The following is a 12,539-nucleotide window of genomic DNA, read 5'->3' as shown; positions in this document are numbered from 1 at the left end:
TGAAATTATCAAAATTAAAAGTTTAGAGAAAGATAACTGACTCACTTTTTTCACTGCCATCGTTTTTTCCTTCTAAGACACGTGGAGGTGATCTTAAGTGTTCTTGAGACTCAAAAGACGTTATGATAAAATCTTCAACATCTTTCTCCTGTTCAAATAAGTAAACTTTTAAATGGTCATAAAAATAATGTATTACATCATGGAGCTGAAATTGCCAGACAAACTTTTCAAGGCCTCAGTTTATAATCTTTCCACATAGATCCCAAATGAATGGAATCAAAGACTTTTCAACACACTGAGGTCACGTGAGTCCAATAATTTAATCAGATCTACTCACAGTTCTTTAAGATATTTTGAGGTACTCACAAATATTTCCATGAAATGATAAATATACAGCACACTTCAGATAATACACATGCCTTAACTATTTTCTATTTTATCTTACCCAAGATACTCAAAAGTCTGAAAATTACTATGCTCAAGTATGATCTAACTCAACAGTAATAAATTATAGATAATACACATGCCTTAACTATTTTCTATTTTATCTTACCCAAGATACTCAAAAGTCTGAAAATTACTATGCTCAAGTATGATCTAACTCAACAGTAATAAATTATTCTTAAAATGAATTAGCATTATCTGTGGAGTCTGTTAAACAGGAAGTACTACTGAAAATATAAAAAAACATATCCTAGATAAAGAATCCTTATCCAAATTACAAAAAGGGTGGTTTTTATTACTATATTTCTAAAATGAGCATACAAGACTATGGTGAACTTTTGAGTAGGGTTAATCCAGCTCACAAATTTTAAAAAAAGGCCTGAAACCATCTACTTGCTCCTACTACAGTAGATTTGGTTTAGACCTGCAGAAAGTCAACTTATCCTGCACAAAGTGCTGCCACAGGAGTGGGTGCAGCTGCGCGGCCGAGGGGCTGAGCTAACAATGGCGCTGCTGTGAGGCCGCAGGCAGGCGGAGCAGGCAGCCCTGGGAGTGCCCGGGGAGGGGACTTACCACAGGGGTCCTCTCCACGTGGGGGGGGCCAGCTGACTGGGGCTCTGGCCACTGACAGGCCTTTTCCGCTGGGGACACCCCCGAGTAACAAAGCAGCCCCGACTCATCAGCCAGGACCAGTGAGGGGGGGGCCCCACCCCGCAGGGAGGAGTCCAGGCCGGCAGCGTCCGAGCAGGGTGTCAGGGGGAGGCTGGGCGGGGGCTGCAGGCTCGAGTCTCTCCTGACCACCTCTGGGGAGCCCCAAGAGGACAGGTCCATCGTCCTCGCTTGGATTTTAAAAGGCTCAGCCACCTCAGAGCAGTTTAGGTCAAGAGAGCTGCTGTGCAAACTGGTCTTTAAAGGAAGAGATCCCTCCTGCAATTCTGCTTTGTTCCCAATAGGAAAGTCTGACATTTCGTTTCCCATCAGAGGATCTCGATTTTCAAGATCTTCAGGTCGATTCCGTGTGGTCTGACTGACGTTAAATCCATCAGCAGGAAGTGATCCGTCCGTGTGTTCATCATTAGAGAAAGTTTTACTTGAACTATTTTCTAAAGGGCGTGCCGACGGATGCAGAAATTCAAAATCTTCAGTCTCCATGTCCTGGATGGTCATAGAACATACTAGATGATTTAGTTTTTCTTGAAGTTGTTTCATCTGAGTTATTAGGTCTATTTTCTGTAGTTGACCATCTTCCAGTAGTTTTTCCTTGCCCTGCAGTTAAAAAAGAATATGTGAATAGTGAATGAAATAAGTGACAGTTTCACATGTGTTTGGTATTTGTGAGGCAATCTCAGAGAGTGTATGAGCATTTAAGATTCCATGGGTCCCCTTAAATTCTTAGGATTTCAACTTTTATCAAGTGCATGAAAGACAGAATCAAAGATTAAAGTCTTTGCTTAAAAGGAACATATTTACATGATACTTTACTGAAAATACAGCTTTTAATGGCAAAACAAAATAACAGGAAAGTTCTATACGGAACACTGAAAAACATACAGTTTTAAATTTTGTGATGAATATAGAATTTCCTGGTTAGTGTGTACACTTCTAAAGAATTTGGCAGCTAGCTCATGATGTTGTGAGAGTTGCGTTCAACATGAATTCAAGCAAACGCCCTAACACAAATAATTAAAACAAGACTGCTGTATAGAGTTGATGGAATGATTATCTCCATATAGAATATACTTCATGAGGGATTTGGTCAACAGCCAAAACCAGACAGGGGCCTCTTCTCCCAGGTATGCAGGAGTGCCCACGGGCTGGTCAGAGCCCTCCGGGCAGGTGGACTTCAGCTGCTGAGACACCAGGACGGGGCACAGACCACGTATGGTGGAGTGTTCCCAGAGGGCCAGGGGCAGCCCCTGCAGCCACACCTGTGAAGAGAGCCCAGCCCGGACAGCGCTGCTCACCAGCAGGGGCCCCGGAGGCTCAGCGCCCCAGGCCGAGCCATCTGGGTGTCAAAAATGTTTTGGCACCAAACTCGGGAAACTAACCAGCCAAGCACTTCTGGATTTCAGTCTTTGGATTTTGGAATTTGGGCCAAGTGGGTGGCCTGTTTGTAAGTAGTGGCAAGGACGGTCAGAGGATAGGTCCCTGGATGGTGCCCTCAGATGGGCAGAGCGAGGGGTCCAACTGGCTGGGGAAGAACCTGTAGAGGGGACAGCGCCCCACAGACCCAGGCTCAAAGGACACAAACAGCTCCAGTGACCCAGAGATAGCGTCTTCAAGGACGGGCCCTTGGGTGGATTTCCCAGACGACTCGGGAAAGCTCACCCTCCCACAGTCAGATGTTGCCAGTGGGCAAGCCTTTACCCCAGGGAAAAGTGAACTTCTGGGAGCTTCTGGCCTGACTCAAAATTCAAAAATTGTTGAATTCTAGATCGCTCTTGGTTTCTGGGAGTAGAAATAAAAATTGTAGGAAAACAAACTGAGGTTCAAAAAATAATTCTGAAGCTTTTCAAAACAAAACAGCCTCTGACAATGAAGGTCCTCAAAGATAAAGAACCCATGAACAGCGAAGCCTAAGTACCAACAAGGGAAACTTAACGATGCTCAGCCACAGCACACATGCGCTTCTACAGCGGGTCGTAAACGAGACACGTGCGGGGTCTCAAAGCGGAGTGGACAGAGCTGCCGACACTGCTCCCAGGCCCCCTGCGCTCGGCCTCCCTTGAAGGGCTGATCACCTTGAGGCCTTCTAACACTCTGCTGCTGTCCTCTTTACTCAAGGGCATTTCAGTTTTCACAAAGAGGAGCTCAGATTCAAGCCACTTCTGACAGGCTGTCAGGACCGACATCACACGCTCCGGCTTTTGGAGCCCTGCATCTGTTAAGGTCACTAGGCCTTTGGCAGGCTGCAAATCATCCGCAACTAGACACTATAATAAATAGAGAAAACAGTAAAGATGCTTATAAACTGAAAGCTGAACACCCCTGAAAGCCAGGCGCACAGTGTGCCGGCTCCGGAGGCTGCCCTGCCCAGCACGGGGGTCAGCGGGGCCCCCTCGTGTTCGTGGCCTGGCACCGCGTCGCCTTCTCCACAACAGCTCCCACCAGGACACGGCAGCAGCCACATCCTGACAGCCTGCGACCTGCTCGCTGCCCAAAGGCCACGTCGGGCACAGCACTGGCCTTGCCCTCGACCCAGGGAGCGGGCTCAGCCCCAAGGGTGGGCTGAGAGCTGCAGGGATGGGCAGGTGGAGGGTGAGAGGCTGGGAGGCTCTGCAGAGCCACTAACCAGAGTGTCTTAAAAAGGAAGATTGGCATAGGACACTATTCCAGAATGAAATGAGCTTAAAACACCATACACAGGGAATGTTCTGTCAAGAGTGAGACCGAGAAAGATGATCTATCACTGGACATTTCCTGTGGTATTAAAGGGAGAACGTTGTTCTTTTAACTTAAATAACGTACAGCTAAACCTAGTAAAAAATTGTACCTAGAGCAAAATCACCACCTGGACTTCCCCATCGGTGCACTGGGTGGAGGTCCCGGGGAGGCAGGCCCTGGACCATCAGGGCTTGCAGCCTGGGCCCTGGCTGCACCTGCACAAGCCGCCAGGGGGAACTGTATTCCTGGAGCCCAGCACAGAAAGAACAGCTAAATTTAAAAGGGTTTGAAAGTGTGGGAGAAGCAGCATTAAAAACGTGTCCTTCAAGACCCCAGGTCCCAGCCCCACCCCGCCAGGGTCCTGCTGGCATCGAGAGCTACCCCTACACGGCTCTTAGAGGAAAGGACGCCTACCTCAAGACCCGGGGGGCCCGCAACGGGCTGCCGGCTACCCAGGTCCTGGTCAGGATCATCACCTCGCACGCCCTCCGTAGCCCCAAAAGCCCCACCCATGGGCCTGCGCGCACTGGTGGGCTCTGCACACCTCTGGGGGGCAGGCGGGCCAGCTGGGCACTGGTCCAGCTGCTCCTGGCACTGCAGGAACCACTGGTTCAACACCTGCAGCTGGTGGGTGAGGTGGGCACACTGCACACGCAACGCCTGCAGCTCCGGAGGCTCGTGCACAGCAGCCAGGGGCTGCTGCTCCAGGGTGCGCTGCCAGCGGGACAGGGCTGGCAGGATGGTGCCCAGCTCCGTCAGACGGGATGCTCTCTGTCTGCTCAGAGCATCAATTTCCAATTCTTTCTCTGCAATCGCTGTTTCCTTTTCTCTCAGGGTGGCTTCGAACGCCCTTATGCGGGAGGCCATGCTCTCCACCTCGGACTCCCTGAGGGCCACGCTGCCCCTCAGCACGGCCAGCTGGCGCTCGGCGGCCTCCTCGGTGGCCTGGAGGCTCTGCCGCAGGGACTCCTGGGCTGCAAACGCAGCCGACAGCTCCCGCTCCAAAGCCTGCACACGCGGCCCCAGCAACCCGGGGTCTGCCGCCGCCTCTCCAAAGCAAAGCAACCCTTTCTCCAGCTCACTCTGAAGATTTTCCACTTGACTGTCACTAATTTCATGAATCACAGGTCCTGCAAGAGAGAGCTCTTTCTGTAGTTTTTCAATGACTTCATGGAGTTGTTCTATTTCTTCTACTCTGTCCTTTTGTAAGCGAACTTGGTTCTCTTGCAAATTTTCAATAATGGATTTCAGTTCTTCAATTTCAGAACTTCTGTTATATATAACCTAAGGAAAACACAATTCATAGACAAATTAAATGCAGGACTTTAGAATTTCTCTTTCACCTTATAGTTCAGGTTAAATTAATATGTAGAGAGGTACAGAGACAACATAACCTCAAAATCAAATAGGCAACATAACAACTAGATTAAACTAACTTCTGTTTCCTATGTGACATTTTCAACAAGTAACCATTCAATTCTTGAAATACACTTCAAAAAGTTGTACTCCCACTAAATCAGGTATAACAAATGGGTAAAAGTTAGAATCTCCTGGCGGTGCCCCAAACAAGGTGGCAGAGGGAAACGCTTCCAGGCGCCACCCCACAGGTGCTTTCAGCAACCAGCAACGACAGGCAGAAACACCTTTCTCAAAGCTCCAGAAAACAGTACAAGGGCTGCAGTAACAGGGCAAGCAGCCAACCGTGAAACGCACAGGCTTGGCCTGCAGCCCCCACGCTCCCACTGCGGATCCCAGGCCCAGGTTCCAGAGAGCAGAGTGACCCGCCCAGACACACGGGGAAGCACGGCTGCCCAGCCACCTGGCTGGCGTGGCCTGGGGACTCCCGCAGGAAGCATGCTGAACGTTCCTGCACGGTGCTGTGGGAGAGCAGTCAATTCCCACTCCGGGGCAAGGGGCTGCTGCACCCTTGGATATCTGCAGCGCCAAAGCAGCCGTGCTGACCAGAGCGGGGCCGCTCACTGCCATGTCCCCAGGGGTCTTGACACCCTAGGCAAACCGAGGCCCAGAGTGGGGTCCTAGTGGCCCGGCGCCCACAGCTCTCTGCTCACCCAGGGCCCTGCACTGGCTCCCACTGGAAATCAAAGGCTGGAGATGCTCAGGCTTAGTGAGGAAAGCGTGTAGAAAGCACAGACAGACCACAAGTGAGGACTCTTAGGCCAAACAGCCAAGGAAGAAGGCAGAGAAAAAGTTCTTGAAAGGAATTAAAAGTGCTACTTGAGTGGACATACAAATGACTACAGAAACAGCCTTACTGCTGATATGGAGATGTGTGAGCAGTCTGGAGAGAAGATAAACCAGTCACCACATTCCCTTAAGCCAAAGCTTAATCCAGAGCAAGACTCTCTAATTCCCTTCAATTCTATCAACGCTGAGAGAGGTGAGAGCTGCAGAAGAAAAAGTCTGAAGGCAGCAGAGGTGGGCTCGTGAGGTTTAAGGGAAAAAGCCGTCTCAGTAACGTAAGAGGCAAGTGGAGCAGCACGTGCTGATGTCGAAGCTGCAGCAAGTTACCCAGAAGGTCTAGCTGAGAGAACTGATGAAGGTGGCCACACCGAACAAGAGATGCTCAGTGTAGAGCAAACAGCCTTCAGCAGAAGAAGATGCCATCCAGGGCTTTCCTAGCTGGAGTGGAGAAGTCCGTGCCCGCTTCAAAGCTCCAGCACAGGCCGGCTCTCTTGTTAGGGGCGAATGCAGCTGGTGACTTTAAGTGAAGCCAGTGCTCGTTTCCAGGAATCCCAGGGCCCTCAGGGATTATGCTGAATCTGCTCTGGCTGTGCTCTGTAAGTGGAACAGCCAAGCCCGGACCACAGCCTCTCTGTTTACAACGCAGTTAACTAAGTATTTTAAGTCCAATGTTGAGACCTACTGCTCAGAAAATAGGATTCCTTTGAAAATATTCCTGCTCACTAACAATGCTCCTGGTCACCCAGGAGCTCTGATGGAGATGTACAACGAAATGAGTTGTTTTCATGCCTGCTGACACAACATCCATTCTGCAGCCCAAGATCAAAGAGTCACTTCAATCTTCAAGTCTTATAATTTAAGAAATACATTTTCTTAGACTGTAGCTGCCATAGATAGTGATTCCTCTGATAGATCTGGGTGAAGCCAACTGAAAATCTTCCAGAGATCGTCAGTCTAATGCTCTCCCAACTGAGTTATTTCAGGAGTTTGTGTCCCTGAGTGAGATGGAGCTGGACTCAGATGTGACCTTTCTACACATGCCTCTTCCATCACTTTTACTGGACCTGTGGTTGCCACTGGAGTTGGTGTATACTCAGGAGACCTGAATCTCTGGACTGTCCATGTGACAGTCAGGCCCTCAGCCTGAAGAGACTTGCAACTCCTACCCGCTGGTTTATTGGACTTATTCCAGCCAGCAAACAGGATATGAAGAAGGTCAACCACCACACCAGACAGCCAAGAGCTCCTACAACTGAAAGCAGGAGTATTGCATCCATCATCCACGTAGAATCTAAGCCCCCTCTCGATATAGAGGTGGAGTGGACATAACCATCCCAGGGTCCACAGGATGGAGGAAAAGAGTATGGACTAGAGTGGACTTACTGTTATTTTACTATGGAACTATTGTGATTAGTAAAGGAAGAAATTGTAGCATTAAGGTAGAGAAAGTGGCCATGGTAGTTGCTGAGGGTAGAGAGAGGGAAGAAGAGATATGGCATGGGGGCATTTTCGGGACTTGGAGTTGTCCTGGGTGGTATTGCAGGGACAGATGCTGGGGACAGCATAAACTACAATGTAAACCATTATCCATGTGGTGCAGCAGAGCTCCAAACTGTATTCACCAAATGCAACGAATGTCCCACAATGATGAAAGAGGTTGTTGATGTGGGAGGAGTGGGGTGAGGAGGACAGGGGGTATATGGGGACCTTATTTTTTTTTAATGTAACATTAAAAAATAATAATAAAGAGGGGTAAAAAAAGCTATTACTTAGCTACAGTAGTAAAAACAGTATGGTACTGGCATAAAGACAGACTGACTGACCAAAGGAACAAAACAGAGTTCAGAAATAGACCCTCAACTCTGTGGTCAAGTGATTTTTGTGAAGGTGACAAAGTCCACTCACCTGGGACAGAATAGTCTCTTCAACAAACTGAACAACCATATCTAAAAGAAAGAAAGAGGACCCCTACCTCACACCTCACACAGAAGTTAACACAAAATGGATTAAACCCTAAATATAAAAGCTCAGATCTTATGGAAGGTGGTAGTTTCTTAAACCTTACACCCAAAGCACGAGCAATGAAAGAAACAAAGGAAAAATGGGGCCTCCTCAATCTTAAACAATTTTGTGCTTCAAACGATACTGTTAAGAAGGCAAAAGAGCAGCCTACTGAATGGGAGAAAATTTTTGAAAACTACATATCTGGTAAAGGTTTGATACCCATGTCATATAGAGAGATCACACAACTCAACAATAAAAAGGGATGCAAATCCAATTGAAAAATGGATCAGACTTGAATAGACATTTTTACAAAGAAAAAATACAAATGGCCAAAAACGCACTTGAAAAAGATGTTGAACATCACTCGCTATTAGGGAAATGCAAATCAAAAGTGCAATGAGATATTATCTAACCCCTCATAAAATGCCCATTACCAAAAAAGCAGAAAGCAAGTGCTAGAGAGGATGTGGAGAAGCAGGAACCCCCCTGCACTGCTGGTGGGACTGCAGGGCAGGGCAGCCTTTGCGGAGGACAGTTTGGCAGCTCCTCAGGAAGCGTAACACAGAGCTGCCATTTGATCTGGCCATCCCGCCACTAGGAATATACTCAAGAGGACTGAAAGCAGGGACGTGATATGGCATTTGCACACCAGTGTTTACTGCAGCCTTGTTTCTAATTGCCAAAAGATGGAAATAACACTAGTGTCCATCATCCAATGAGTAGATAAACAAAATGTGGTATGCACACACAATGGACTATTTTTCAGCTGAAAGAGGAAATTAAGTCCTGATGCATGTGACAACATGGACGAAATCTGAAGACATTAGGTTGACTGAAATAAGCTAGACACGAAAGGATGGATATTTTTTGGTCTCACTAGTATCGACTATATACAGTGAGTGAACTCATGGGATTAAAACATAAAGTATAGGTTACTAGGACATAGAATATTAGGATGGAGAAAGGGGAGCTCATGCTTAATGTAAAAATTTTAATAAGGTTAACCGCAAATGTTTGAAAATGGGTAGAATTGATGGTAACACATTATATGGAGTATAACATTGCAGATTTACAAATGTGATTGTGGCTGAAAGGGGTAGTCTAGAGACAAATGTCAGTAGAAAGAAAGCTAGAGGATCAACTAGAGACTGTATAACATTGTGAACTTGGTGGTAGATGAGGATTGTGGATAATAGTACAAGAACAGGAATGTTCTACAAACTAGAACAAATGTATGTCACTATTACAAAGTATTAAGAATATGGGGATACATGGGAAAAATACAACTAATGTAAATTACGGGCTGTAGTTAACATTAGCATTGTAATATTTTTGAATCAGTGGAAAAGAACATACTACATCAATGCTAAGGGTCAAAAATTGGGAGCTATAGGGGAGGATGCAACTTTTCTTTTTTGGAGTAATAAAAACATTCTAAAATTGAGTTGATGACAGCACAACTCCATGACAAAATGGAGAGTCACTGAGTGTGCACCTTGGATGGACTGTAAAAGGCAAGGGACTGTATAACACAGTGAGCTCTGTGCCAGAAGATGAGAACATTTTTCATGAACTATAACAAATAAACAATACTAATACATGGTTAGTGCTAGGGTAGTTCATGGGAAAAATACACCTAAGGTAAGTTATGGACTACAGTTAGTAGTAATATTTTCTCAATTGTAGCAAATGCTCCACACCAATGTAAGGTGTTGGTGGTTGAGTGGTGAGTGGGAATCTTAAAAAAAGGAAGGATGAAGCTACAAATCATGCAAAAACATGTGTGAACCATGAAGACAGACACAAAAGGACAAACAGTGTATGCTCTCACTTATGTGAGATAATTAGCATAAGCAAAGGCAGAGAGTCAGAATCTAGACTAGAACTTACAAAGGGCTGGGCTGTGGGTAGGGAATAGCAAGTTATGCTTAAATTTTACACAGTTTCTACTGGGGTTCATTGGGAAGGTTTGGTGGTAGATGGGGATGGTGGTAGCACAACCATGAACATAATTAGCAGCACTGGGTTACAGAGATAAATGTGGTTCAAAGGGGTAATTTTAGGTCATATGTATGTGACTAGACTAAAAATTAAAAGAAAAGCATAGCACTGTACAACATCATGAATCCTTTTGTAAACAATGAGCTACAGTTAACAGTAAAAGTATAAAAGTGTTCTTTAAAGAATTCTAACAAACGCACCATGCTAATGCAAGGTGTTCCTAATAGGGTGGTATACAGGAACAATGTATTTTGTATTTTTTATGCCTGATGTTTCTGTAAACCTATAACCTAACAAAAATAAAACTCACTAAAACAGGGAAGCGGACGTGGCTCAACTGATAGAGCATCCACCTACCATATGGAGGGTCCAGGGTTCAATCCTCAGGGCCTCCTGACACGAGTGGTGAGCCCCCGGGTGCAAGGAGTGCCCTGCCACACAGGGGTGCCCCTGCGTAGGGGTGCCCCACACACAAGGAGTGCACCCCACAAGGAGAGACACCCCACATGAAAAAAGCACAGCCTGCCAGGAGTGGCGCCGCACACACGGAGAGCTGACACAGCAAGATGACACAACAGAAAAGAGACGCAGTTTCCCAGTGCCGTCTGATAATATAAGCGGATACAGAAGAACACACAGCAAATGGATAGAGAGAGCAGACAATGGCGGGGGAGTGGGAAGGAATAAATAAAATAAATCTTTGAAGAAAAAAAACTTACTAAAACAAAATTTTAAAAGAAATGTTTACAATATATAAAGAATTCTTAGTACTCAACAAGAAAAAGAATGATCCAACTTTCAGCAAAAGATTTTAACAAGTACTTCACAAATACGGAGGGCAAATAAGCATATATATTTATAGAACTGTATGCTGAAAAGTGAATGTTGTGAATCGATTAAAAATATATTTTGTAACAATAAAAAAGTCACATTAAAAAATAAGGAATGTCTAAAATTAAAACCAGTGACCTAAGAGTCCACCTAAAGAAGCTATTAAGGGAAGCAGACGTCGCTCACCCGCATACTATACAGGAGGACCCACGTTCGATCCCTGGGGCCTCCTGGTGAAAAAGAAGAAGAGAAAGCGTGCCTGCACGGCGAGCCAGTGCCCACAAGGTAAGCTGAGTGCCCGCATGGTGAGTCAAGTGCCTGCGCAGTGAGCCAGTGCCCGCGTAAGGGAGTCATGCAGCAAGATGATGACACAACAAAAGAGAGATGAAGGGGAGAGTCAAGGTGAAGCGCAGTAGAGACCAGGAACCAAGGTGGGGCAATTGACAGGGACCCTCTCTCCACATCAGAGGTCCCCAGGGTCGAATCTCAGTGAATCCTAGAGAAGAAAGGTAAGAAGACAAAGAAAGAAATAGATATAGAAGATCACACAGCGAATGGACACAGAGAGCAAAAACAGCAGGGCAGGGCAGGGCAGGGGGAGGGGGAGGAGAAGAAAATCAAATAAATAAATAATAAATGGATTATTTATGGGAAAAAAGAACCTATTAAAAGAAAAGTAAACCAAAGATAAATAGGAGGAAGTAAATAACAATAAAAATAAGAGAAGAAATCAAAGAAATAGAAAAAAAAACAAAGACAACAAACCCAAAAGTTGGTTCTTTGGAAGCACCAACAAAACTAAAACTGATAAACCCCTAGGGAGACAGACTCCCAGAATTAAAGAACACAGATTCACCATTGTCAGGAATCAAAAAAGGGCCATCAGTGCAGACCTTAGACACAGTGGTTAATAAGGAAGGATTATCAACTCCTTTCTGCCAAGAAATTTGACAATTGAGATTATATGGACAAATACCTTGAAAAATACATAAAAAAAAGAATGCTAGAGAAAACAGAAATCCAAATAGCCCTGTATCTTTTAAAGAAACTGAATTCATCATCATAAACCTCCCCACTTACGTAAACTCCAGGACCAGATGGTTTTACTGTTCATTCTATTAAAACATACAAAGATGAAATCACACCTATGTGAAATATAAATACTCTTTCAGAAAATGGAGGAAGTGGGACATTTTCCAACTCATTTTATGATAACAGCATAACCTTCATACCAAAATATTACCAAAAAAAAAAAATTACAGACCAATACCCTTGATGAAAACAGATGCAAAAATTAACAAAGTATTAGCAAGTCAAGTAATATATTAAAAGGGCAATATATCACCACCTAGGAGGGTTTATCCTGAGAGTGTGTGATTGATTTAACCTTCAAAAACGACACAATTAACCCTATTCATAAAGGATGACTCCTTATCACCAGTTCTATTTAACATTTTACTCAAAGTCCTAAACATTGTAATAAGGAAGAAAAAGATAAAAGAGATAAAGATTGGGAAGAAATAAAAGAGTATTTGCAGATAATATAATCTTACATGTAGAACTACTTTAAAAATCTACAAGAATGCTATTTGTATTTGAATTTAGCAAAGTATTAGGATGCAAAATTAATATACAAAATATTATACACACACATTCATGGCAAACAACTAAAT

General features: G+C 45.0%; 1 protein-coding gene across 7 annotated transcripts in view; it reads right to left on the bottom strand.

Annotated features, from left to right (window-relative positions):
* Positions 1 to 12,539, bottom strand: part of PCNT (pericentrin) — a 152,877-nt gene that overhangs the window by 48,648 nt on the left and 91,690 nt on the right. For 6 of the 7 annotated variants that reach the window (XM_058296382.2, XM_058296386.2, XM_058296381.2 and 3 more), the window contains 4 exons: positions 4,243 to 5,112; positions 3,186 to 3,377; positions 1,018 to 1,710; positions 46 to 148 (listed from right to left, as the gene is read on the bottom strand). In XM_058296382.2, the coding sequence (XP_058152365.1) occupies positions 46 to 148; positions 1,018 to 1,710; positions 3,186 to 3,377; positions 4,243 to 5,112 (1,858 nt within the window). The remainder of the gene's footprint in view (positions 1 to 45; positions 149 to 1,017; positions 1,711 to 3,185; positions 3,378 to 4,242; positions 5,113 to 12,539) is intronic. The other variant, XM_058296387.2, reaches the window with a different exon arrangement.

This window comes from Dasypus novemcinctus, chromosome 4 (assembly GCF_030445035.2).
Source record: "Dasypus novemcinctus isolate mDasNov1 chromosome 4, mDasNov1.1.hap2, whole genome shotgun sequence".
Taxonomy (NCBI): Eukaryota; Metazoa; Chordata; class Mammalia; order Cingulata; family Dasypodidae; genus Dasypus; species Dasypus novemcinctus.
This window is presented reverse-complemented; position numbering and strand designations above follow the sequence as displayed.